Genomic DNA, 27,322 nt, shown 5'->3' with positions numbered 1-27,322 from the left:
GAACAGCTCCTAGCTCCGTTCCTCCTCGTTTTCATGCAGCTCTGTTAGTGTAAGTATTTGCTCGGCTGTACTAAGTTAAGCATGGCTTTGTGCACCTCCACTGCATCAGTCACTTGCAACACCTACATTATTCTCATGGAGAGGCTTTCTCTCCTCGAGGGCCGTGTCCGTCAGCTAGAGCAGAGTAGTTTGATAATCGTAGATCAGACCGACACATCTGATAGTGACAGTGCGGGCCGTAGCCCTACCGCAATGCCGCGAGCGTCGGCTAGTGCGGGTCATAGCCTACCCGCTAATCTGGCTAGTATTAGCCCTAAGAAGCCTGCTAGACGCGATGAGCCGGTTCAGACGCATAATCTTTTTAGTCCCCTTGCTAGGCACACTCCATCTCAGTCTACTGGCTCCCTCACATTAGTTATAGGGGACTCCATCACCTATAACATTAAGCTTAAAACGCCAGCCAACGTAATGTGTATTCCTGGGGCCAGAGCACCCGACATTGAAGCTAATCTTAGGGAGCTGACACGCAAGAGGCGTAGAAACCAGCTTAGTTCAAACAACACTAGTTACTCGGACATAGTAATACATGTTGGCTCCAGCGATACTAGAATGAGGCAGTCTGAGATTACAAAGAAGAACATAGCTAGGACTTGTAATCGCTAGAAAGATGAGTCAGCATCGAGTTATTGTCTCTGGCCTTCTGCCTGCGAGAGGCAATGATGAGAGGTTTAGCAGATTATTCTCGCTTAACCAGTGAATGGCTAGTTTCTGAAGAGAGCAGGGTTTCCAGTTTAAAGGTAATTGGTTCTCTTTCTGGGGCCGGCCCGACCTACTAAAGATGGATGGCCTTTCCCCTAACTGGGAAGGCGCCATCACTCTTTCTAGAAACATAGATTACTGTTTGAGCCTTCCATGACTTCTCACATTAGAGCATGTCGGGTCACAGGTGAGTAGCAAGCCTGCTAGAACGGGTGTGGAGTCGTTAATGCTAGAGTTAACTGGCACTAGGCTGGACTGCTACAACACACATAGCATATGTACTTAGTCTAGGTCACTGCAATCTACACACTGTTTTAATACTTACTGCTGAATCCCCTAGTGATAAGATTTCTGCTTAGGTGGTGTTGATTAAGGAAAGTAACCATGCCTCCTTAACTGGTCGGATTAGTGACAAAGTACCTAGGCAGAATATTAATATTAATATGTGCGCTGTAGCGCAACAATCGAATTCCCACATTACTGACATTGCGACGAGGTTTTAATAACTCAAAACACAATTCAAGCCCCAGCCATCAAAATCTTGTTAGTATTAGCACTACCAACATGAAAACTCAGAATAGTTAAGGAAAAAATTCTCAGTTTAAATTTGGCTTCATAAATATTAGGTCACTCCCCTCAAAAGCCATTCTTGTAAATGATCTTATTACAGATGACAATCTTAAAGTGCTTGGTCTCTGCGAAACCTGGTTAAAACCAAATGAATTTTTATTATTAAATGAGGCCTCACCCCCAAACTTTGTGGGCTCACACGTTTCCCGTCGTTGGAAAAAAGAGGGAGTTGTCGCCCTAATTTCCAAATCTGATCTTAAACTTAGCACGAGCACTAATCACACCAAGACATTTGAGGCTCTCGTTATGTGATCGAGCTCCTCACCACCATTCTATGTGGTAGTTATTTACCGTTCTCCTGGTCCATACTCTGGATTCTTTGATGAATTCCCTGAACTTACGGCTGATTTAATATCTCATGCAGGTAATATATTAATTATGAGTGACTTCAATATTCATAAGAACTCCCCATTGTAGCCACTTACACATTTTAAGCAATAATCGATGCGTTTGGTTTTACACAAATAATAGAAGCAGCGACACACCGGAATGGTAATATCTTAGAATTTGTGTTAACCCATGGCCTAACTGCCTCAATGTCACAATTTTGCCGTATACCAATGCTATGTCTGATCATTATCTTATAACATTCGAAGTCCTAGCTCAGTGAGGTCTAATTCCGTGGTCCCCAACCCCCGGTCCGCGGACCGGTACCGTTCCGTAGATCAACTGGTACCAGGCCGCGTGGGCTGCACACGAAATAATGTTTTGGAGATGATTTAGTTTAATGTTACACGGGCACCGAACGCGAACGAGGCGAACAAGCGGAGCGTTTTGTATTGTACTCAATGGAGTTCGAATGACTGGGCGCAAATGCACGTCGGGCGACGCGATGGATGAGAATGGAGCGATGCAAAAGGCCGTGCGCGGTGACGAGAAGCGCCTTTCGAGTGAAGTTATGTTTTATTTACTTTTTCCGCGTTTCGAGTTGCCACAGCCAATCAACTTCGAGAACATTCACCGGCTCACACAGGGGGCAGGAATGAATCATGGCGGCCGCTTTGCGGTCACCAGGAGCGATCCAACACGACCAGCTGAGCTTTCAATACGAAACAGAGCTAAGCAAGAGCCCTCACCTGGCTTGTCGAAAGGCGGAAGCGAGAAACTTGGGACAACTGGTATGTGCACCGTTTGCTTCACTTAACGGCTGTTGAACCGTAGTTACTGTGCTAAGCTAACGATAGCGCAGCATTGTCAGCACAATATTTAGCACGGTCTCGGCCACTCGATTGCGACACTGAAACTTTTATTTTTTTGGCAGGCGAGTATTGCCGCAAAGAATAAAGGTGCTATCGGTGAAAATATTGGCTCTGTCACATCCCAGAGAAGTGAAAGTTCCCAGCAATGCTCTTTTTTCCGGATCTACCGTGAAGTGCACAGCAAGCTCGCTCCCCTCCCCTCTCCTCTCGCGATTAAAAAGAAAGTGGACAAAAAGTCCATACCATACCCCGTCCATATGTTTGTGATGTGGTTTTTAAAGCAGCCCCCCCCCCCCCCATCCGCCGGTCGGCAATATAAATCATTATAAATCTGAAGCGTAGTGACAAGGATGATGTGGTTTTTTAGAGCACCCCCCCCCCCCTTCCATCCCCCAGGTCCGCATGTTTAAATTTAAGGCGTTGACCGGGCCGCGGTGATCAAAAGGTTGGGGACCACTGGTCTACTTGACCACAACCAAGGTATTAAGAGCCTTGATATTAACTCATGCTGCACTTTCTGAACTAGTGCCTTTCGCAACAGCTGCCTTTCCATCTTTCATTGGTTCAGTCGATAAGCTCACAAACAATTTTAAAATGGTACTTTTAAATTCCCTGAACTCTATAGCGCCGTTGAAACTTAAACTCATCCGAAGCGGCACACTCCGTGGTTAACAGATGAAAGGCGTACGTTTAAATTGTTCAGTAGACAACTTGAGCGTAAATTGCGAACAACTAAACTCGAGGTTTGGCATCAGGCCTAGTGCGATAGCTTGCTGAAATATAAAGAGGCTCTTAGCAAAAACAAATTACTTTTCCAAAATGATTGGTCTTAATAAAAACAACCCAAAATATTCATTTGATATAGTAGCGAAGCTAACGCAACAGCAGCAGATTAATTTCATGCGATTCTTTACTCAGCTGATCAGCTAATGAGGGATGAAATAAAAAAGGCAGCGCCACTTACCCCCTCGGCTGGTTCAATCAGGTTCATGAAAGTCTGGTTACCCTGTCCCAGTTTGATTTAGAATCCCTGGAGTGTCTTACACACCTGGTTAATGCAGCAAAGCCGAAGTCCTGCATGCTCGACCCGCTTCCAGGCAAACTCGTTAAAGACTTATTCCCGGTCTTAGGGTCATCTGTCTTGAATATTATCAATCTGTCACTCTCCTCTGGCATTGTACCTGAGGCTTTTAAGACGGCCGTCATTCAACCATTACTTAAGAAACCTCACCTAAATCCTGAAAATCTCTCTCACTATATACCATCTCACATCTTCCATTTATTGCCAAAATTCTTGAGAAAGTTGTAGCACAACAGCTGAGCGATTTCATGATAGATAACAATAGATTTGAACTCCTTCAGTCAGGTTTTAGGGCCAACAACTCAACTGAGAAAGCCCTTGTAAAAGTGACGAATGATTTTCTCTTAGTCATGGATTTCAACATCTCATCAATATTATTATTGCTTGATCTTAGTGCCGCATTTGACACTATTGATCATCATATTCTTAAAGAACGTCTCAAATCATGTGTTGGTATCTCGGGATCAGCACTTGGTTCAATCTTAAATCCTGGGAAGGACGCATAGAGTCTCTTATGGCAATGCGATCTCTGATTATTTCTCCGTCTCAAGTAGTTTCCTGCAGAGGTCAGTACTTGGTCCCTTACTGTTCAACATCTACATGATTCCTCTTGGCGATAATGTACGTAAACATGCTATTAGTTTTCATTGCTATGCTTTTGATACCCAACTGTACATGCCTTTAGAGATAACAGATACGTGCAAGTGCTGTAAACTGGAGGCCTGCCTTGCCAAGATTAAACAACGGATGTCTTCCAATTTTCTGCTTCTTAACCCTAGTAAAACAGAGGTTAATTATTGGCCCTGCTCATCATCAACACTTGATTAAGAATACCACGTTGAACCTGGATAACTGTACGATTTCCCAAAGTAGTTTTGCAAAAAACCTCGGCCTGATATTTGACTCAACTCTCTCTTTTCTGACACATATTAATAACATGACAAGAACGGCATTTTTTCACCTTCGCAATATAGCTAAAATGCTATACTTTCTCCTAGCGATGCTGAAACATTAATTCATGCATTTGTTACGTCACGCCTAGACTATTGTAACGTTTTGTTTTCTGGGCTTCCCATGTCCTGCGTCAAAAGTCCGGGGGATCATGGGCATTTTCCATTCACGCGCCAGTACTATGGAATGCCCTACCTATGGAAGTTTGCGCAGCCACCTCAGTAGAAATCTTTAAATCCCGACTAAAAACACATTTATACTCAAAAGCATTTAGTTAATTGGGCCTGTCTGCAGATTTCTTCTTTTTTTTCCTGCCTCCTTCTTCCGGCTCGGAGAGGGGGCTAGCTAGATGGTGAAGGTTGACTTGACCGTCCCCATTTGGTCCTGCGCTGATCGACCATCGTGGGTTAAGAGATCGACTGTCTGCGGTCCACTTGGTTGGACTGTGGGAAGGTTCCTGCCCAATGGCTTTGCCTGCTGTCAAGTCATCATTTCACTATATAGCACAATATGTTTTCTGTAATCTATATTGTTTACCTGTACTTGTCTGTAATGTGTATCTATTTGTCTGTATTTGGTACATGCAGCATCCACTTCAACCTGTGGGCCTGGAAGAGGGCTCCTCCCACCTGTGGTCCCTTCTGGGGGTTTCTTATTTTCCCCTAATTGGGGTATTGAGTTTTTCCTTCCCCTTCTGGCAGCTTTGACAGGGGATGCTGTTGTGTACCTTACACCGAAAAGATGTCTCTGTATGACTTCTTTTTTCGAAAGAAGTCTCGACATGACCTCTTTTCATCGGTGAAGCCCTTTGAGACTTCGGTGATTTAGGGTTATACAAATAAATTTTGATTGATTGATTGATTGATTGATTGATTATACAGTTTGATGCTCTCCTGATAAATTATTATAAAGTACGTTAAAAAGGCTAACATTAGACTTGTTTTGAGAGACACAGTTATGTAACAGCATTGGACATGCTGTGCTTCCGTTTATATTTTTATAATGATGAACAATGAAAACAATGTCATCTTCCTTATAGACACCATATAAAAGTGGAGGGGCTTAAACAAAGTGTCCTGTGCTGTGTACCATTCATTTGCAGGTAAATGTTATTGGACTATTATTGTAAATATCCCTTATTGAGTTAAAGACAGTTCAAGTTCAAATCACACTGAATCGGCGCCATTTTGAGACCACACAAGTGGCTTGTTTTACTTTGTACTGCTAGAGGACACCATTGTGCAGTCTAATAATTCATTATGGCTGCTGTCTGTATTTCCTTTTTTTATTTCTTTATAAAAACTATAAAATGGATGTTGTTGCAAGAAAAAAAGAACAAGATAAAAACAGATTAGATTGACTACATTGTGGTGCACATGTGTTAAAACTAAGTTAAAACCACTATACGATCACTTGTCAAAAAGAATATTGCACTAGGGCATTTGCATCAACAGTTGCGGGCTTCTGCGCAAGCGCATATGGATATGTGAGCAGCCCTTATAACTTATTAGCAGCAATAGCCAACTGAGTCATAAGATTGCCATTTAGAGGTCTCACATGGAATGTGACGTGAGTGGATGCTCACTGCAAGAAGGCGGTGCAATGCTCAACAAGCAAGCTGTGCAGTGTTGGCTTTGCCTAATTGCTTTAGAGGCGTAGCGGAGCTATTAGCTAACCTGTACCAACTTGGCCATATTGCTGACTTGGCTACCAAGGGCGTGAGCTAACCCTGGCAAAAAGTTCTGCTGGGAATGACTTTTAATTGCAAAGGATTGATTTGGTGTTTGGAGCTACACTGGATTTGCAAACTTCAATTGTTTAACCAAGGCAGCAATGAGACACCAAAGCATGGCTGGACACATGCGCTACGGTGCTATTAAAAACTTTTTGGGACACCCGAGTGGATATACAGTATTGCCCATCTCAGTTTGAAGGTAAAGAGAGCTCCCCAATGCGCTACGGTGCTTTTAAAAATCTTTTGGAATACCCGAGTGGATACACTGTACATCTCAGTGCCAAGAGACAGAGAGCAGGGAGATATTGAAAAGACTGATTGAATGTGACCGCCGTTTGCTCACATTGCAGTTTTAACTGGGCCGAGATACCATAAAAGTCCACAAAGCACGACAGCAGGTTAACGGACCCCACAATGCTCCATTTACTAAGCGCTTGGACCTAGGCTGGGTAATTGTGGGTGAGATATGTGTGAATGCTAACAAGTCAACCGTCAGTGTCGACAAGGCTCACATGCTTTGCAATAAAGTATTTCAGTATCTCCTCACTCCCTGTCCTAACAGCATAACTTTCAAAGAGAAACTATGCTATGGCGGAAAGCACAGGAATGGCCTCTTCAAACGCAGCTCTAAATCCACTAAAGTGGAGAAAAGCTTGTAGTGTACGGAGCATGACAACAAGTGTGCCATGTCTTTTGAGGACGAGACCTTTTTGAAAATAATGGAGAAGGAGGTCCACCAGGACATAAACAATAACTGGGTAGCTCCTTTACAATTAAAGTCTTCTCACTTGCCACTTCCAAGTAACAGGGACCAAGCATTGACAAGACACAACTCGTTAAGATGCAAATTAATAAGATGCAAATTAATAAAAAAATGAAAGAACAGTTATCAGAGTTTATGAATAAGCTGTGCGAGAACCATCATGCAGAGATTGCTCCACCCATTGACAACAACACAGAATGTTGGTACCTGTCCATCTTCAGGGTATATCACCACTCAAGCGCCAAACAGTTTGGTGTTTCACTAAATTCAGTAATGCTTACGGGCCCAGATCTCAATAATAGCTTCCTTGGCGTGCTGATTTGATTTAGAAAAGAGCTCATTGTAATCACAGCCAATAACCAGCAAATGTTCTACGGGTTCCTTGTCAGACTGGATCACAGAGACTAGTTGAGGTTTTTGTGACACAAAGACAATGACTTGTCAAAAGAAGTAAAGGAGTACCGCATGTGGGTACACGTTTTTGGAAAAAGCCCATCTCCAGCGGTAGCAATTTAATGCCCGCATAGAGCCATCCAGAAAGGCGAGCCAATGTTTGAAACGGACACAAGGCTCTTCGTAAAGGTGCATTTTGTGATGTGTTTATTTTGTTAACAAAGGGCTAATACTAATTTCCTTTTGTTTTTAGTTTCACTCTGAATGTTCATGATTTTATAAATAGCTTCATATTTCTTGATTATCTCCAGCTTCGTTTCCATATAAATCATCTTCTTACTTATGTCTTTAACACCACTAGCAATCTTGGGACCCATGGCTAACCCCTTCAACATTGAATTAAGCAGTAAAATGCACTATAAATACAGTTTTGTAACCACTCACAGCTATACCGTTCCGCCAATTTGAAACGAGTGAGGCCGACCAATAGCAGACCAGCATTGTAGGCGACGTGTTGCAAGGAGGCAAGTTTGACTGCAACTTAAAATAAGTGTAATTACCTAAAAACGCCTGCAGATGAAGACAAAACAACACAAATACAGCAAGCCTATAGGGTCATGACAGTTGTTTTTGCTACAAAGCGGGGAAAATACCGCAAAAAACTCAGTATTCCACATTGCAACATGAAAAAAAAACATAAGAGGAGGACGCTGTAACCCTGGGTCCACTTTGTGTGTGCATATATATATATATATATATATATATATATATATATATATATATATATATATATATATATATATATATATATATATATATATATATATATACATATTTATAGGGTGTTGTCGTATCAAACGATCATGTCAGTTGCATGGGAGGGTTTCAGCAATATTTTATGAAACAAGTTCTTGAGTATGCGGTTACTTAAAAAAAACTGTGTATTTTAAAAAAAATCTATTTCAACATTTATATTTATTTGATGTGTATTGATAAAATAACAACATAACGCAACATGCCACCAATGCCCGATATCAACTTTAACTTCAAAATGAATACAGCAAATAATGCATGGATGTCGATGAAATAGCATTTAGCTAATTGGCTAATTTCATTTCCCCCACCCCTACTCACAGTCCACTCTCAGGAAGTCGTTGAGTAGTTGGAAAAGGGGAAAACTGTCCCAGCTGTCAGGCGGCTGCACCTCAAGAGCTGCATCCATGTCAGTTGAGTAGAGACACAGGAAGGTCTCGGCATGCTCCACCATCAGGTCTGACCACCATGCAAAGGCCTTTAGATAGAGTACAGAAGATGAGTGAGAGGGTATCTGAAGAAATATAAGAGGCGGGGAAAAATGGAGAGTTACATTCAAGCTAGAGTATTATATGGATGAATTACTGTACAAACCTGTACAATGGAGTGTCCATTTTATCTATTTACCAGAGTTTTGTTGAATGCAGTAATCCTAGGACTTAAGTTGTCTGGGGCTTTATGCCCCTGGTAGGGTCCTCCATGACAACCAGGTTCCAGAATAAACACGGCTCACAGACCCCTTATGAAGAGTACAAAATTTTGATCTGGTTATCCCTTTCCTGGATGCGGGTCACTGGGGCTCCCCTCTGGAGACAGGCCTGGAGTGGGACTGGTTGGCGAGCGCTTGGTGGCATGCACCCATGGGGCCAGCCTGGCGCAGCCTGAAATGATGACGTGGGTCCGCCTTCTCATGGGCTGACCACGTGTGAGAGAGGCCATAGGGTTCGGGTGCGAAGTGAGCTGGGCGGTAGCCAAAGGCGGGGACCTGAATGTCACCGGAATGTCACCTCTCTGGCATGGAATAAGCCTGAGCTGGTGTGCAAGGCCGAGAGGTTCCGACCTGATATAGTCGAACCCGCCACCACACGCAGCTTGGGCTCTGGTATCAGTCCTCTCAAGAACGGCTGGACTTTCTTCCGCTCTGGAGTTGTCCGCGGTGAGAGGCGCAGAGCAGGTGTGGCCATTTTAATTGCCCCCCGCAGTTCAGCATCCGTACAGTGGGGTTTACCTCAGTAGATGGGGCAGTAGGGCGGAGTGGCAAATGATCACCATCTGGTGGCGTGTTGGCTCCAATGGTGGGGGAGGATGTCGGCCAGAACTGGCAGACCCAACTGTATCGTGGGGGTCTGCTGGGAACGTCTGGCAAAGTCCCCTGTCAGAAGCAGGTTCAAATACCACCTTCTGCAGAATTTCTCCCACATCCTGGAGGAGGCGGCCGACATTGAATCACAGTGGACCATGTTCTGATGGTTGGTGCCTGTAGTGGTGGCAATCCCCGAACCCGCTGCTGGACGCCAGAGATCAGGGATGCCGTCAAGCTGAAGAAGGTGTCCTATCGGGCCTTTTTGGCCTGAGGGACTCCAAAGGCAGTTGACAGGTATCGGCTGGCAAAGCAGAGTGCAGTTTCAGTGGTCAGCAAGGCAAAACTCGAGAATGGGAGGAATTCGTTGAGGCCATGGAAAATGACTTCCGGACACCTTTGAGGAAATTTGGGGCTACCATCCTTCGCCTCAGGAAGGGGAGCAGTGCACCATTAACACTGTGCACAGTGGAGATGGGGCACTGCTGACCTCAACTAGGGACGTCATGGAGGGGTCTGTCAGAAAGTTGGTTTGGGAGCCTCAACATTGCATCTCTGCTTTTTGCGGATGTGGTGCTGTTGGCTTCTTCAGGCCGTGGAGCTGGTTGCAGCTGAGTGTGAAGCGGCCGGGATGAAGATGAGAACCTCCAAATCTGAAACCATGCACCTCACGGTGGACCTCTACGGGTCGGGGATGAGGTGCTACCACAAGTGGAGGAGTTCAAGTACCTCTGGGTATTTTTCATAAGTGAGGATAGAACGAGAGATCTACAGGCGGATCGGTACGGCGACTGCTGTAATGCGGATTCTGAACCGGTCTGTCGTGGTGAAGAAAAAGCTGAGCCGAAAGGCATCGCTGTCTATTTACTGGTCAATCTACGTTCCTGCCCTCACCTATGGTCACGAGTAATGGGTCATGACCGAAAGAACAAGATCCTGGATACAAGCAGCCGAAATGAGTTCTCACCGCAGGGTGTCCGGGCTCTCCCTCAGAGATAGGATGAGAAGCTCGGTCATCCGGGAGGGGCTCAGTGTTGAACCGCTGCTCCTTTGCGTTGAGAGGAGCAAGTTGAGGTGGTTTCGGCATCTGGTTAGGATCGCCCCTGACGCCTGCCTGGGAGGTGGTTCGGGCATGTCCCACAGGAAAGAGACCCTGGGGACGACCCAGAACACGCTGGAGGGACTATGTCTCTCGATTCGCTTGGGAGCGCCTGGGGATCCTTTCGGAGGAGCTAGATGAAATGGCCGGGGAGAGGGAAGTCTGGGCTTCCTTGCTCAAGCTGCTACCCTCGCGACCCGACCCCAGAACACAGCGGTAGAATGGATGGATGGAGAAACATGCCTTTTTCTACAGCATGTGAACAACTGCTACTTTGAAACTTTTATGAAACTTTGAATCTTTTATAGTATAAAATAAGATCAAACAAAAGTGAAGTGCATATGCTTCATAACAAAACGAAGAATAAGATGTCATTTCACAGAAAATTGCAGTACCAAAATATGTGAAAAATTCACTCAAAGGAAAAAAGATTATTATTTTTCAGTACTTTTATGACAAGATATGAAAACAAACATTTTAAGTGAGCAGCTAAATTGAGAGCATTGGCAAAGCGTGACACATAGGGCCAGGTTGTTATTCTGTGTACCTGCGAAGATAGCAGGAGGATTATCACTAACAATCACCAGATTTGTGATGGTCAAACCTCATTCATTTGCAACGGAGTGAAACATTGCATTCAAATTCGTGTGTTGTGTGGCTTTTGTGCATCAGAAAAATTTGCTAAACACAGAATAACTGCATTGCTCTTGAGTTTGATGCATGACATGATAGTGCCACTCTGGTCATTTCAGTCAAAGCAATGGCAACTTTTCTTTCAGTCTGTTTGTATTGCAGGATGGGCTCTAAATGTTACCTACTACTAATGACATGTCACGTATGTCACCAATATTGTCTGTGACATGACACATTTCCATTTGCTTGCTTGTTTATTTGGGGTGAAATGTAAATCAAATATTACATCTGATCAAATATGAGGCATGAAATACAAAACTTATAAAATGATCGTGTGTTTCATTGCAGATCCTCCCTCCCTGTGCATTAATGCAAGCAGCTATTTGAAGAGACTTCCTGCAATAATGACTTATTTACTGAGAAAAGAAATCTGTACAAAACGGTGTTTAACCATTAAAAGGTAATCAAAAATTACTTTCTTTATGTAGCCAAATACATTTTCGACACAATAGCCATGATGAATGTTCTGATAGCCATTAGGCCACACCAAATGTCATCCATTATTTTAATAGACATAATAATCAATCAAATTCTCCATTATGGTAATTTGACACCCCAAAACACACACACACACACACACACACACACACACACACACACACACACACACATACAGACATAGCAACACTGAGGTTAAAGAGCCATTTAAATATATATTAAGTGAACAGTTGTGCATCTGCCTCGACAATGTGTGTATCAGTGTAAAAACGGGAGTTGGAGCGGGAGTAGATTACAACTCCACAGGGACATGCTTTGTCAGTCATCAAACGCACCCAGAGCAAAAGAAGTTGTTGTCGAGGCAGTAGGCAGGCACACACACACACACACACACACACACACACACAATGTCGAGGCAGAGACACAGTGAGGAGCAGATGTTCACCAGAACATTGGAAATGTCTTATCTAGACATCTTTTATAATAAACTTTGACTTTGAGTCAACGTCCGCGTCGCTACTAATATGACCGCAGCTGCGCGAAACTTCAAAGTAAAGGAGTAACTGTTAACTTACTCTACATTACTGTACATTATATAAGGTTTAATCATTTAAGATATAAGTAAATATGTGTACTGCTGTAATATTTGTCCTATAAAATATGTATATAATATTGTATATTTAAAAAAAAATAAAAATTAAATGTGTTAAGTGGGGGCACAACTTTACGGGATTCCGATATATATATATATATATATATATATATATATATATATATATATATATATATATATATATATATATGTGTGTGTGTGTGTGTGTGTGTGTGTGTGTGTGTGTGTGTGTGTGTGTGTGTGTTTACTTCATAGTTTGATCTCTGAATATTTCTTTATAATCTATGCAGAAAAATTAGTGCTTGGGCATGGACTCTCACAGGCTTCCCCGATGGGCCACAGAGGAAACAGCAGCTCCTTGACAGACATAGTATGCAGCTACTTAAACACTTACTCACAGATCCTTCATCAAATCACCCAGAAAAATACAACCCAGAGCTGTGCCATACTCCTCATAGAATAATCACAGTGGACATGCAATCAAGGGTCGGGCTCTTCTTAAGCACGTCAGAAAAATTCGTTTTGTTTCATGCACACCCACTCTATGGTGCTTTAACAAAACCCCCGAAGAGCTGAAATGTTTGCCCATCCACACTAAGTATCAACACTATAATGAATTTACGCATAAGCTTAAGCAGTGGCGATAAGCATGACCTTTGGGAAGACAGCCATGAGCAATTAAAATATGGGTTACTTTAACAAGAAGTCAATTGTTTTGTTTAAACACAGGGCACCCACTTAGAGTGCTAATGAAATGATCTGGAATAGAAGGATGGCAATTCTGTTATTGGTCACTGATTGGATCTCATTTCCAAATTATTGTGTACGGTACATGCTAATAATATTAGGTTTTTCTGAATAGTCCATTTAAATCACAATCAGCATCATTTTAGTCTCATTCAGAGGATATCAATCGTTTAATGCAGGAGTGTCAAACTCACTTCAGTTCAGAGGCTACATTGAGGAGAGCCTATCCTCAAGTGGGTCGGACAAGTAAAGACATGCTAAATATCTTGAAAACTGTGTCAAATTCATGTATAATTTTGGTACGCATGCCAGTCTGGTCCCAATTCCCCGCAAATATCATAAATTACAAACATAACAATAATAATTAAAATAACTTCATTCTTGATCCCCTCTATATCCCAATGTAGTATTCGCTCTCAGATTACATGAAATTAATGGAATTTTTCGATGTTTTAAAAAATTGTTCATAAAACAAATATTTTGTCTTGAACACAAAAAAATGAACTACAATGAATAAATAAATATCAACCCATCCATCCATTTTCTGTAGCCGTTTCTCCTCACTAGGGTCATTGGCTTGCTTGTCTATGGGCCAGTGAATTGCAAAATAAATTATTAAATAAAATGAAATACAAAAATCCAGAGGAAGGATAATGTCTCAATAAAAATAAGTCCTTGTACAATTTATTTTCAAGGAGTGAAGTGCAACAAGTTAATCTGAAAAAAAGGCTCTGTAGTGTCTTACTTTGGACAGTGGGTGGGACTCACGTTTAAAAAGGAAGCACTGTGTGCTAACTGTTGATTTAAAAACAGATTGCTTATAATACAACACAGACCAAAGCCAAAGGTCTAATAAGGGCTTAGATGGCAACCACGACCCGATGTGAATCTCTTTGGGGCAATAGAAGAATTTTACCTGCACTGTGGAGTAGCATGACAAAGCAAGATGCTAATGCTAACATGAATGCTAGCAAAGTGCACTGCTTTCTGTCACTGAAGCCATCAGTAAGCTTTTTTCGCTCAAGTTAGCAATTTGTGACTTCTGATTCTATGTTGCAGTGCTCATCTCGAAACTGCCTCTTAAAGTAACACGTTTGTGTATTGTAATGTTCATTGCTGTCAAACTGTTGTTGACTTGAGGGTGGAGAGCCTTGTTTGTAAGGAAGTTATGTTAAGTGGGAGGTACAAGAAAGATGCAGAAGATGACTAAGAGAGTCAATTGTAGGGTTTGGAATCTTTGACTGTCAATTCATTTCAGAAATTTGGGTCTCTGCCTTGGTTCAGTCGATTTTTGATTCAAAACAATTTTCGATTCAAAATGATTCGATTAGATTCAATTTCATATTATTTCTGCTTCAATCTATAGATGTGCAAAAAAAGAGTAATTAACCCACTTCATTCTCTTTGCAAAACAATGTTTTATTCATTAATGAATAAATGTATGAAGCTTCAATTATAAACACTGTAATCTACTCCCACCATAACTCCTGCCCTCCTGCCTATCACGTGTCTTGTAGGAGTGCCAGTCTCCCTCATGAAACTCAGACAAGTAGGTCAGGTTGACATGAAGAAAGGAAGAGAAAAAAGCATTGCACCAGAGCATTGTAAATCTCTTACCCAAATATGTGTTGTAATAAATTGGAATTTCAAGTATAAACATCTGATTGTTATCATGTTTGGTCAACTACAGGCTTCCGGGCTAGGAGGGATTACTGGATTCAGGTGAGGATTTTGTACTTTTTTTGGAAAGGAAAACTCTAGACCAAATTTAATTGGTGTGTTTAGCGTGACAACTCCAAACATAGCAAAATATCATACTAGCCCACCAGTCCATTTACCTCATTCTCTGCCTCACCACACCTGCTCAACATTTCTGCCAACAGCACCAAACACCTGCTGCTAATCACCTGCTTAGTGTATAACCCAGTCTCTTCCTCCCAGAAATCACGAGATTGTCACAATGCGTTACATCGAGTTTTCCAGCACTCAACTTTGTCTATCCTTGTCTCAACTCCGCCTGTTTCCAACTATCTGCCAGCCCGCCGACTAACCTTGCTTACCGACTATATCAGCTCGCCCGCGTACCGACCCAATCTGCACCCGACCACCCGGCTGCCTGCCAGGTGCGGACTTGGCCTGGCCCTGATGGCCTCCCACAGCGGCTCAGCCCTGTCAGCTCTCAAGCCAGAAAGTATCCGCTTATAAATAAAGACGCTTTAACTGAACATACCTGTCTACAAGTGCTCTTGGGTCCTCCATCTTGCCCCCGTGTCAGCAACAGTAAGTATTTTGTCACTATTTTCGATCATGTCTATGTTCATTAATCGCCGTTCTCCCAAATGGAGGTAAACTGGCGCTTCATGTTTACAAAGAAATCGGATATGGTCTTTCCAAACTCTGAATATCACTCTGTAGCAACACAAACTGGTAGACCGACGAACTGGCTGCGCTGGTGAAAAATATCAGAGCCTACAGGGAGTGCAGTTTGCTGTGCTTTACTGAAACGTGGCTCACGGCTAGCATCCCGGACGCCAACGTGGAGCTACCCGGCTTCAGCACAGTTAGGGCAGACAGAGACACAAAAGCCTGCGGGAAACGGAAAGGAGGCGGACTCGCTATGTACGTGAATACAAGATGGTGTAATCCCGGACATATAAATACAAAGATTTCCACCTGCTGCAGGGACATCGAACTTTTGGCCGTAAGTTTGCGTCCCTATTACTTGCCTAGAGAGTTCGGAACCGCCATTGTGGTCATTGTTTACATCCCACCGCGCGCCAACGCGGACGTAGCGTGTGACGTCATCCACTCCGCTGTGGCTAAACTACAAACACAGCACCCCGAGGCCATTCTGTTAATCACTGGGGACTTCAATCATGTGACTCTGGACAAAACATTACCTGCTTTCTTCCAGTATGTGGACTGTAACACCAGGGGAAATAGGACCATTGACCTGCTGTATGCAAACATCAAGGATGCATACAGTGCTACTCCACTGCCCGCACTGGGGAAAGCAGACCATAACCTCATTCTGCTTCAGCCCCACTACAAACCAAAAGTGAGGAGGCTACCAGCAACCACACGCTCATTCAGGAAGTGGTCTACTGAGGCAGAGCAGGCTCTGAGAGACTGCTTTGAATCTACAGACTGGGATGTACTGCAGGGGTCACATGGGGGAGACATTGAGGAGGTGGCAAACTGCACTACAGACTACATCAACTTCTGCATGGACACTGTTGTTCCTGTAAGAACTGTTCGCTGCTATGCTAACAATAAGCCCTGGATCACTAGCGACATCAAAGGCCTTCTGAACCAGAAGAAGAGGGCCTTTAAAGACGGTGATCAGCAGGAGCTAAAGCGGGTGCAGAGGGAGCTCAGAGTCCAGCTCCGGGAGGCGAAGGAGCAGTACAGGAGGAAATTGGAGCGGAAGCTGCAGAACAACAGCATAAAGGAGGTGTGGGATGGAATGAAGACTATCACCGGCTGCAGCACAAAGCGGGGTGCTGCCATGGAAGGAGATAGGGGGAGAGTCAACCAGCTGAATAACTTTTTCAACAGGTTTGACCACCCCCACTCGTTCCCACCCCGGAGTACTGCAGCTTCCCTCCTAGCTCACCCTCCCCCCCTAGACACCAGCACAGAGGAGGACATCTCCCCCCCACCCAAGATCACTGCAGCCCAGGTGTGTGGAGAGCTGAGGAGGCTGCGACCCAACAAGGCAGCAGGTCCAGATGGAGTATCCCCGCAACTGCTGAAGGCTTGTGCGTTGGAGCTGGGAGACCCTCTACAGCGCATCTTCAACCTGAGCCTGCAACGGGGGAGGGTCCCCCAGCTGTGGAAGACATCCTGCATTATCCCAGTCCCAAAGAAACCACGACCGGAGGAGCTCAACGACTTCAGGCCGGTCGCCCTGACATCACACGTGATGAAGACCATGGAGCGGTTGCTGCTACACCACCTGAGGCCACAGGTCCGCCATGCCACTGACCCCCTGCAGTTTGCCTACCAGGAGAAGGTAGGAGTGGAGGACGCTATAATCTATATGCTACACCGATCCCTCTCTCACCTGGACAGTGGCAGTGGTGCAGTGAGGATTACTTTTTTGGACTTCTCCAGCGCCTTCAACACCATACAGCCTCTGCTGCTCAGTGGTAAACTGACAGAGATGGGAGTAGGCTCACACCTTGTGGCATGGATTACGGACTACCTGACAGGCAGACCCCAGTACGTGAGACTGGGGGGCTGTACGTCCGACACTGTTGTCAGCAGCACAGGAGCGCCACAGGGGACCGTGCTGTCTCCTGTCCTGTTCACCCTGTATACGTCAGACTTCCAGTACAACTCTGAGTCCTGCCACGTGCAGAAGTTTGCAGACGACACTGCTATCGTGGGATGTATCAGGAGTGGGCAGGAGGGGGAGTACAGGAAACTGATCCAGGACTTTGTCTCATGGAGCGACGCTAACCATCTGCACCTGAACACCACCAAGACCAGGGAGATGGTGGTGGACTTCAGGAGGCCTAAACCCCATCCGGAACCAGTAACCATCAAAGGAGAATGTGTAGAGTTTGTCCAGACCTACAAATACCTGGGTGTGCAGCTGGACAATAAACTGGATTGGACTACCAACACAGAAGCTCTGTGCAGGAAAGGACAGAGCCGACTGTACTTCCTCAGAAGGCTGGCGTCCTTCAACATCTGCAAAAAGCTCCTGCAGATGTTCTACCAGACTGTTGTGGCGAGCGCCCTCCTCTATGCAGTAGTGTGCTGGGGAGGCAGCACCAAGAAGAAGGACGCCTCGCGTCTGGATAAACTGGTGAGGAAGGCGGGCTCGGTTGTGGGCACAGAGCTGGACAGTCTGACAACTGTGGCTGAGCGACGAGCGCTAAACAAGCTGCTATCAATCATGGACAATCCAACACATCCACTACACAGCATCATCCACAGACAGAGGAGCTGCTTCAGTGACAGATTGCTGTCACTGTCCTGCTCCACGGACAGGCTGAGGAGATCATTCCTCCCCCATGCCATGAGGCTCTTCAACTCCACCCGGGGCAGTAAAAGCTCACATTAAACTCAAAACCTCATACTCTGCACTGCACTATTCACTTTATACAAGCACCTTAATTATACTTGCACTAGACTCCAACGATTCACACTATTCTGTTTACACTGTTAACAAGCACCTTAAGTATACTTCTGTACTGGACTTATGTGTATCTTGTGTATTTTATTTCTCATATTTTATATCTCGACTTGAGGATACTGCTGGGAATGTGAATTTCCCTACGGGGATGAATAAAGTATCTATCTATCTATCTATCTATCTATCTATCTATCTATCTATCTATCTAAGAACTGTGCTTTTGTGGTATATAGGCATGAGAGGGTATCAGATTCTGACAGTACAATAACGTTGAGGAAAAATATCACAGTATCTCGGAATTGAAATTACAGGTCACAACACATATACAGTGGACCCCAGGGTTACAGCGTCCCTGGCTTACGTTTTTTTCATGTTGCAATGTGGAATACTGAGTTTTTTTGTTCCCTCTATAAGGTATTTTCCCCGCTTTGCTACAAAAACAACTGTCATGACCCTAGGGCAGGGGTCGGCAACCCGCGACTCTTGAGCCGCATGCGGCTCTTTAGCGCCGTCCTAGTGGCTCCCTGGAGCTTTTTTAAAAAATGTTTGAAAATGGAAAAAGATGGGAGGAGAGATTTTTTTTTTTTCCCGTTTTAATATGGTTTCTGTAGAGGGACAAACATGACTAAACATTCTTAACGTTTTCCAATGCTGTAAAAATGTGTAGAATAAATATTACATTTCAACATTTCTATCAACGAAGAATTATGTCATAGCCTGCGAAACGCATTTCTATCAGTAGGGCGGGATGCTAAGCAAGTGGCTGTTGTAAACAAACCGGCGGCTGTGATGGGCCATGCATCTCAAAGGGAAAAAGAGAAAAATAGCTAAGGAAAACAGAGGATTCAACATTTCTTGGACCGAATCATTTGCATTCATTGTAAATGCGGAAGTACTACCAGAGTGCTTGCTCTGTAGCGAGTTGTCAAAGAGCAATGTGGAATGCCATTTTCAGGGAAGGCGTTCTAGATTTGCAGCCAAGTAAACAGTTGGCAATGAGAGAAAAAGTGCAATTGCATTACTTCTGCAGAAATTAGAGGAGCACAAAAATATATTTAAGACGTGGATTGCATATCCAAACTCCACAACTGCTGCAAGTTTTGTTGCAACCCGGGAGATAATAAAACGTGGTAAACCGTTCACAGATGGTGACTACATGGAGTCATTCATCAACATATCAGAACACCTATTTACAGACTTCATAAGCAAAACCGGGATAGTAAAAAAAAGACAAAAAAAAAAGACATGCCTCTCTCCGCCAAGACAGTGAAGGAAAAAACTATTAAAATGGCAGGCAACATCACTGACCAACAAATCAAGGACATTAATTCAGCGCCAGCATACTCAATTGCCTGTGATGTGTGATGTGATCGATATTAAACAGACTGCGCGTTTATGCAGGTATGTGCACATGGCTGATGTTTTATTTTTATAAATGCAGGCTGCGTTTTATTGCACTCTATTGCCCAGATAAGGGGCATGTTATGCACGTTCCATTTTGTTGTTTTTTAGAATCCTCATGAATAAAAACTTCGAAAATCTGCTTTATTTAATTTCATCAAAGCAATGAAACATAATTCATTATTATTGTAATGAAGTTAAACTTGAGGCGGCATCGCACAACAGAGTAGTCATGTGGTGCGTCATTTTCGACAGGATGCACTGCAGGAAAAATAAACATTTAATCATGAAGCCTCATTATGTATTCATAGTTAACATAATCATTTAGATAGTAGGCTAATATAGGTATTATAGATAAATACATGTGTTGCCTTCATTATAAGGCTTTTAATTGTTTTTGCGGGTCCAGACATATTTGTTTTTTGTTTTGTTTTTTTTTGGTCCAATATGGCTCTTTCAACATTTTGGGTTGCCGACCCCTGCCCTAGGGGGTTGGCTGTATTTGTGTTGTAGTGTCTCTATCTGCAGGCGTTTTTAGGTAATTGCACTTATTTTCTGTTGCCGTCAATGCCTCCATGCAACGCTTACAGTGCTGGCCTGCGATTGGTTGGCGTCTCCTCACAGAAATGCTGGTCTGCAACTGATCAGCCTCAATCGTTTCAAAATGGCGGAATGGTAAAGCTTTATTCTATCGTAAGTGGTTACAAAACCATATTTATAGGGCATTTACTGCTTAATTTAAACTTGAATGGGTTAGCCATGGGTCCCAAGATTGCTAATGATGTCAAAGAGAGAAGTAAGAAGATGATTTATGTGGAAATGAACCTGGAGATTATCAAGAAATACGAAGCTAGCCTAGCCTAGGCTATCCGAACTAGGGAATATGGGCATAACAAGCGCCACACAAACTGAAACAAACTAGTGAGCAAGACGGGTTTTGCTCACCATACATGAATTATTTCTGATTGAACACATCTATTTTTCAATTAAATATTGGCACTTAATTAGTAAAAAATAATATTAAAAAAAAGATCAATCATTCAACTATTATGTGAATCAATTAATAGTAGAATGTGGATTCTGTCATTTTGTGTTGACGATTTGCCCATGCACGAACACATATAAATAATCTCCCTGTCACTATAATCTTTCTGTTACTCGGGCTGTCGCCCGCTTCCGCCCTTCGGCAAGCTGAAGAGCAAGCAAGACCAATTTGCGTTTTGTTTTGAGGTACGCCACCAAGCATTTGGCATGCCACTCATGCGCATAATAACGTCCTAGGTTGCTAGTGAAACACCGCTTTAGATGGCTAGTGGTGACCGACGTTCATGTCGGCAATCACCCGACACGGCAATCGGAGCGACAAATTTTTATTTTTGACGCTAACTGTATATACATGTTTTTTAATTAAGAATAACATATTTTTTGCCCTCAATGACAATAGGTGATGTATCATCTCTTACCACTAACAAAATATTGTAGTAGTGTTGGTTTGGTTGTAGTGTTTGGTTGTTTTCATGTTAAAGGTAAGTGCGTGTTTGTGTATAGGTATGTGTGTGTGTGTGTGTGTGTGTGTGTGTGTGTGTGCATGTGTGTGCGTGCATTCACACGTGTGTGTGTGCATTCAAACTGACCTCAGCATGATGCTCCTCATTCTGCTGCAGCACCTCAATTACAAGCTCAGCCAAGCGAATGGTGTCATCCAATTTTTTTGCAGGAGTAACTAATCGGCCAACATTCTCTGTTGCACAAAGGTCAAATTTTAGAGACTCATTTGAAACACAACCATATCAGTCTTTTTCAAAGGATTAAATATGGATTTAATGGATGCAACTGATGCATAGGTAGCAAACACACCCTTGACATAAATAAATCATGTTCTTTGATATTTAGATCTTACATAGGGAACATGGGGCGGCATAGCTTGGTGGTAGAGTGGTCGTCTCCCAGCTGAGAGGCTGTGGGTTTGATCCCCGACCAACAAGACCATGTCCAAGTGTCCTTGAGCAAGACACTGAACCCCCAGTTGCTCCTGATGCTATGTCATCAGTAGGTAAATGACTAGTTTGTGTAAAGCGCTTTAAGTACCCAAGGTAGAAAAACACTACGTAAGTCCATTTACCATTTTACCATGTCCAGTCGACCTGTCTATAGCCTAGAGCTGGGTGACTTTGAGTAACTTTTGCCTCGAAAGCAATACTTAGACTATAGCATGAGTCTAATTTACTTTGACAATATCATGGACACCATCAAAAATTTGGGGAGCATCGCCTGCTTTCAGTGGTGCTGGCTTACTGTAATTGGATGTCCAAATTAGAGCTAATATTAAAAATTGAAGCTTTTAAGTAGTGGTGTCATAATATTATAGTAAGGTCTCAGATCTCTTTTGGTGTGGCAAAAGAGTAATGGCAACATCAAGAGAAAATATGGTTGACACGAGGGATGCAAACAACATTCAACACTCATCATGCAATAATGTAGTGAACCTGAGTAATAATAAAAATATCCATTGTTATCTGATGACATCTGTTCCATCTTCATAACAGGGCTCTTTGTATGACGCTTTCACAGTAAAATTAGATTGAGATGACCAAGCAAAATTGGCAAACTATTGGCAACTTTGTTAAAGATCTTACTCTAATGAATGGTTTGAAACTGCCCTGATGGGATGCATCTCTATCATGTTCAGTGAGTGGAATGAAATTATACCATGGCGAACAAATACTAATATATACTGTACTTGTTTCTAATAGTTGGATACCTGGTAGTTGTACTGAGATTTTTTTTTTTTTTTAAACTGCCAATCTTGTGTTGCTTTCATTATTCATGGCCATGGTATAAGCATGATAATGCACTCCAACATGTTGTGGACTGTGATGTCGTAGCTTCATTGCTTGAATAAACATTACCTCCACAATATCCATTTCATCTATTGGGCCATTGGCTTGTGCATTATCATTTACAATAGAGTTGTGATGTGGGTGGTGGAGTTGTATTGTATGGCCTGGATTCTGAACTGCAAATATCAGATTCAGTACTTGCCTTTGGGCGTATTCCTATTTTTGAATAAGGACAAAAAAAAAAATTGTAGTCAAAGTGTAAACATTAGCACATAAAACGTTCTGGAAACATACAACTCTGAGTGGGAGAAAACAAGGTATCATCCTGTCGGAAAAAAAATAAATTACTAGAAATAACCTCTCAAAATGATATGGAATGATAAAAGGATTTAACACATACAAATAATACAAACGGTTGTTCTCCATTAATGACATTTGTACACAAAAATATTTTAAAAATAAACACTATATACGCACTTATATAGAGTGCATACTGTATATCACAAAGATTTTGTGTACCTTATTTTATTTTACATAGTGAAGCTCTGCCTGTATCTCACTATACATTACATCTTTCAAAATTACAACCAATGGCCATCATTGTGGTGAAAAGGCAGAATTTCTCTTGAGAAAATACTGTACTTATTTGGGGGGCGAACTGGTCATAGCTGATCAGTCCACGCACCAGAGAGGATCAGTGATGTTGTGGACAAGACAAGAGGTTGATAATTATCTGTCTGCAGGACCTCAAAACATGTTAACGTGACTGACAGCTCCTAAAGCATGGAAGTTATGTACTGTTATAGTGAGGACTTGTTAGGTTAGGGAATCCTACGGTAATGTCTCTTGTGCCAGAAGATCAGAAGTCGCATATTGCATAGTTTTGCTGAAGTGTCTGTAAATCCCTGGCTTTTCATTTTCCATTTTAAATCATTTGGGAACATAATTTCTCCCTTTATGTAATCAATCAACTTTCCTGTACTGTTTTAGGTGTTGCACAAAAAAATGGGAAACACCAAAGTTATCCTGATGCAAGTAAAATGCAAGTAGAGCATTTACCAAATAACAAATACCAGGATTTGACCCAAAAATTAAGGTTGCGTCCTATATACACAAAGTGATGCAACGGCAAGTAATGCATGTGATTGCTCCAGTCGTGGTGTCGGATTAGGTAGGACATCACTGAAAGTGTGAAATGCACGGACCGCCGCTGTGTGTGTGTGTGTGTGCGTGTGTGTGCGTGCGTGTGTGTGTGTGTGTGTTTGTTTGTATAAATATATACACTCACACACACACACACACACAAAGAGAGAGAGGGAGAGCGTCTGATTTATATACAGATACAGTAGGGCTGGGTACTGGGTCTTAAAAGTGTCTTGCGATATATTCCCATGCAGCAAAGGTGTATTGCAATACGTATTGCGATATACTGGGCAATGTTAAAAAAAAAAAAAAAAAATCCATGGCATAAAGTACTTGTATTAGTACTAATTAAATAATTGAGTGTTTTTTTCTGAAACTTGGGAACAAATGTTAAATTACAACGTTAAATGTCGCAGCACTTTGAATTGTTCAGTTCTACTGATTCCCAAAAATTCCATTCTCTTGTCCATTTGTTTAAGTTGCGTATTATGAAAGGGAGACAAAATGGGCAGCAAGGAGGCAGGGTCGACTTTAGCTATCACTTTTATTACATTTAAAAACAACACAGCAATCTACAGGGTCTCTCAACAACATTCTTTCCTGCTGCGCATGCACCTCCTCCCCACGCTCTATCTCTCGCCCACACTATCATTCAATCTCTTACTCTCTAATCAAACCATACACGTAACACTATTGTAACATTTAATGTGGTGTTTTTGAAGTGGTTGGAGTGATTTATATGTAAAACATAATTCATAATATGACATAAATCATTATGCAAAAGCCACTTCGGAGCGGACGGATATAAAAAAAAAAACTGAATATTACGAAAATAAGGCATTCTAAAACTGATATGCAGTACAGTGGAAAATGAATGTCAAATTGCAATATGCATATTGTGTCACTTTCTATTTATATCGATATCGCCCAGCCCTACTATATAGGCAACTAATTTTCTGACCAGGATTAACAATAAAGGCAGAATAAACATTATCACCTGAATGCTCCATTTCCTGACATTTGTCCACTTTTGAGTCAGGTTACAAAGGATAGGAGTTAGATAAAAGAGGGAACAATTCAGGGAGGAAGAGAGAAATATAATGTTCATATCATAAAATGAAAGAGTAGCGATAAATGTAAAAAAAACAAAAAATCAATAACCCCCCCCAAAAAACAAAAAAAAGAGAACACCAGCAAACGCAAATTATACCATCATCAACCGTTACCATAATTAGAGACCACCATAAATAGTGTACTGTATGTTGTAGCTACACTGTCTAAATTGCATTTTTTCGAATGCCAAAGTTACTGTACGCAAGGTTACTCAAATAGAAACCACCAAATCATTAAAGTCCGCAGTATGTTTTTGTCCTGTCGAGTGTATCATGATCTTAAACACGAAAGCGGATACACATGAGCAAAGTAAAAATGCATTCAAGTTGCAGACAGACAATGAGCTTCTGAGCAGTACAGGAAAAACAAGTCCAATGGCAGATTATGCAGGAAAGCTTTCAAGAAGTGACAACTAAACATTTCAGACTGAAACAAACGATTTAAGCAAGTTAAAAACAACAACACTTGTAAGGTCACTTATTGTGGTGGCTGTGCATGCTGGTTGCAAGAAAAAAATGACAGTAGAAAAAGGATGAAGCTGGATTTTGAGGGAAGTACTCACGAATGGTTAAATCCATCACTTGAGACGCCAAGCAGAAGACAGGATGCTCATACATCTCTCTCTTTTTCCCTACAGAGAAAGAGGGAGGATACCGAGGCATGCGAGAGGCTCGGGTCAGAGAGGATGGCCAGAATTGTTAGTCAGGTTTGACCAATGTTTTTTTCAGTGCCAATTCTAAACAGTTTAGATGCAATGTGCATTGTTGAATTCAACATTTCTGTATAATGTATCTTGTTGTGTCAAGTAATACTATTGGCTTGTGCCCAATGTACTGGATAATTAACTAAAGGAACCTCTGTGCACTCTGTTTGTAATCACACTTACCATATTTCTCCAAGTACAACTCGATCTCTCTTGTAAGTCATATCCCCCGTTTTTACTTCAATTTGGGTGTATTTTACAAAAACATTAGTAGTTACATAGATCATGGCTGTCCAATTATAACACATAGTGTGTGTTATTAAAATGACAAAATTACACTACTTTTAGATGCATTTCTTCATTGTATGTTGACTAAGAGGCCGGCTAGGTGGCGCAATGAATAGCACGTCCGCCTCACAGTTCAAAGGACCCGGTTCAAATCCACCTGTGTTACTGTGTGGAGTTTGCATGTTCTCCCTGGCCCACGTGCGTTCTCTACAGGCAATCCGGTTTCCTCCCACATTCCAAAAACATGCATAGCAGGTGAACTGGACATACTAAATTGTCCTTAGGTGTGATTGGGCGTGTGAATGGTTGTTTGTCTCTGTGTGCCCTGCGATTGGCTGGCAGCCAGCTCAGGGTGTCCCATGCCTACTGCCCAAAGCCAGCTGAGATAGGCGCCTGCGACCCTTGTGAGGATAAGCAGCTATAGAAAATGGATGTTGAATTACATACTGTTGTGATTATGGAGTGATGGGGGACATTGTGCATGTGCACGTAGATGCAATTCCTGAAACTAATTTTGCAACAATAAAATGATTTGAAGCTTCAATGCTTTTTTTTGACACAGCTGAAAATTAACTTGTCAAAAAGCCCTAATAATCATCATCACTTCATGATACACCAAATAGCGCCTCCCATTTAACTCACGGATGTCCTCTCCTATTTGCTAGTCAATTGTTCAAGCATCCTTAGTCTTTCACAGCTCAGGTCAGTCATCTTTGGACCCATCCAATTTGTTTGAAATTGAGGTCTTTGGAGATGATTTGCTTATTATCTTTTGGGATATTCTTTACCCAAGTGACGACTGATGTGAGATCAGAGCGTGGAAGGTTGCCCTTGGCTGTTTCTTCCGCAAACCTGCCGACATCCATGCCGACTTGTTCAAACGCACATCCAAGGGATAAAAAAGACAACTGAATCAATCAACGCAACCTCGTTGTTGACAACAAAGAGGCAATAAGTAGGCACGAAAGTGCACATTTTGACGGTCTGTACAAAACCTCTAAAACCGATGCATACTATATCGAATTAAAGGGATATAAATGCATTTAAAGCCTTGTAAATGACAAGTACTTATTTCACATTCAAATTAATGATATTCAAACAAAGATATGTGGAAAAAATGTGTCTTTTTTCAGTTACGTGGTTGTCGACCCCTCCCATTATGGGGGTTGAAAATAAGGAAAAACCTTGACTTGTACTCGAAGAAATATGGTAATTCTTGTGTAAGTTTAAAAAAAATGTGCAAACTTTTTTACACCTCTTCAGTCACCACTGAAGTGAGTGTTAAAGTTTTTTTTTTGTTTGTTTTTTTACACATTTTTAACAGGCTGGTCCTGCTTTGGTTATTAATAATATTAAAATTGTATTTAAAATATGCTTTTAAAGTTCAGAGAGGTTTTATGATAACAGTTTGCATACTGGGGCCAATTAGTCCAAATACAATAATTTCAGTTCATTGAATGTCGACAAAATTGAA

The 27,322-nt window shown here is 42.3% G+C and overlaps 1 protein-coding gene across 18 annotated transcripts in view; it reads right to left on the bottom strand.

Moving 5' to 3' along the window:
- cadpsa (Ca2+-dependent activator protein for secretion a) overlaps positions 1-27,322 on the bottom strand; it is a 212,713-nt gene that overhangs the window by 77,284 nt on the left and 108,107 nt on the right. For 9 of the 18 annotated variants that reach the window (XR_015866670.1, XM_088424134.1, XM_088424131.1 and 6 more), the window contains 4 exons: positions 25,420-25,488; positions 24,742-24,771; positions 21,396-21,502; positions 8,646-8,802 (listed from right to left, as the gene is read on the bottom strand). Coding sequence is in view for 17 of the 18 variants with exons in the window: in XM_088424134.1 (XP_088280260.1) it covers positions 8,646-8,802; positions 21,396-21,502; positions 24,742-24,771; positions 25,420-25,488 (363 nt within the window). In the remaining variant the exon portion in view is untranslated. The remainder of the gene's footprint in view (positions 1-8,645; positions 8,803-21,395; positions 21,503-24,741; positions 24,772-25,419; positions 25,489-27,322) is intronic. The other 9 variants (XM_088424133.1, XM_088424143.1, XM_088424142.1 and 6 more) reach the window with 3 other exon arrangements.

This window comes from Hippichthys cyanospilos, chromosome 9 (assembly GCF_059441005.1).
Source record: "Hippichthys cyanospilos isolate Australia breed blue-spotted pipefish chromosome 9, RoL_Hcya_1.0, whole genome shotgun sequence".
NCBI classification, from domain to species: domain Eukaryota; kingdom Metazoa; phylum Chordata; class Actinopteri; order Syngnathiformes; family Syngnathidae; genus Hippichthys; species Hippichthys cyanospilos.
This window is presented reverse-complemented; position numbering and strand designations above follow the sequence as displayed.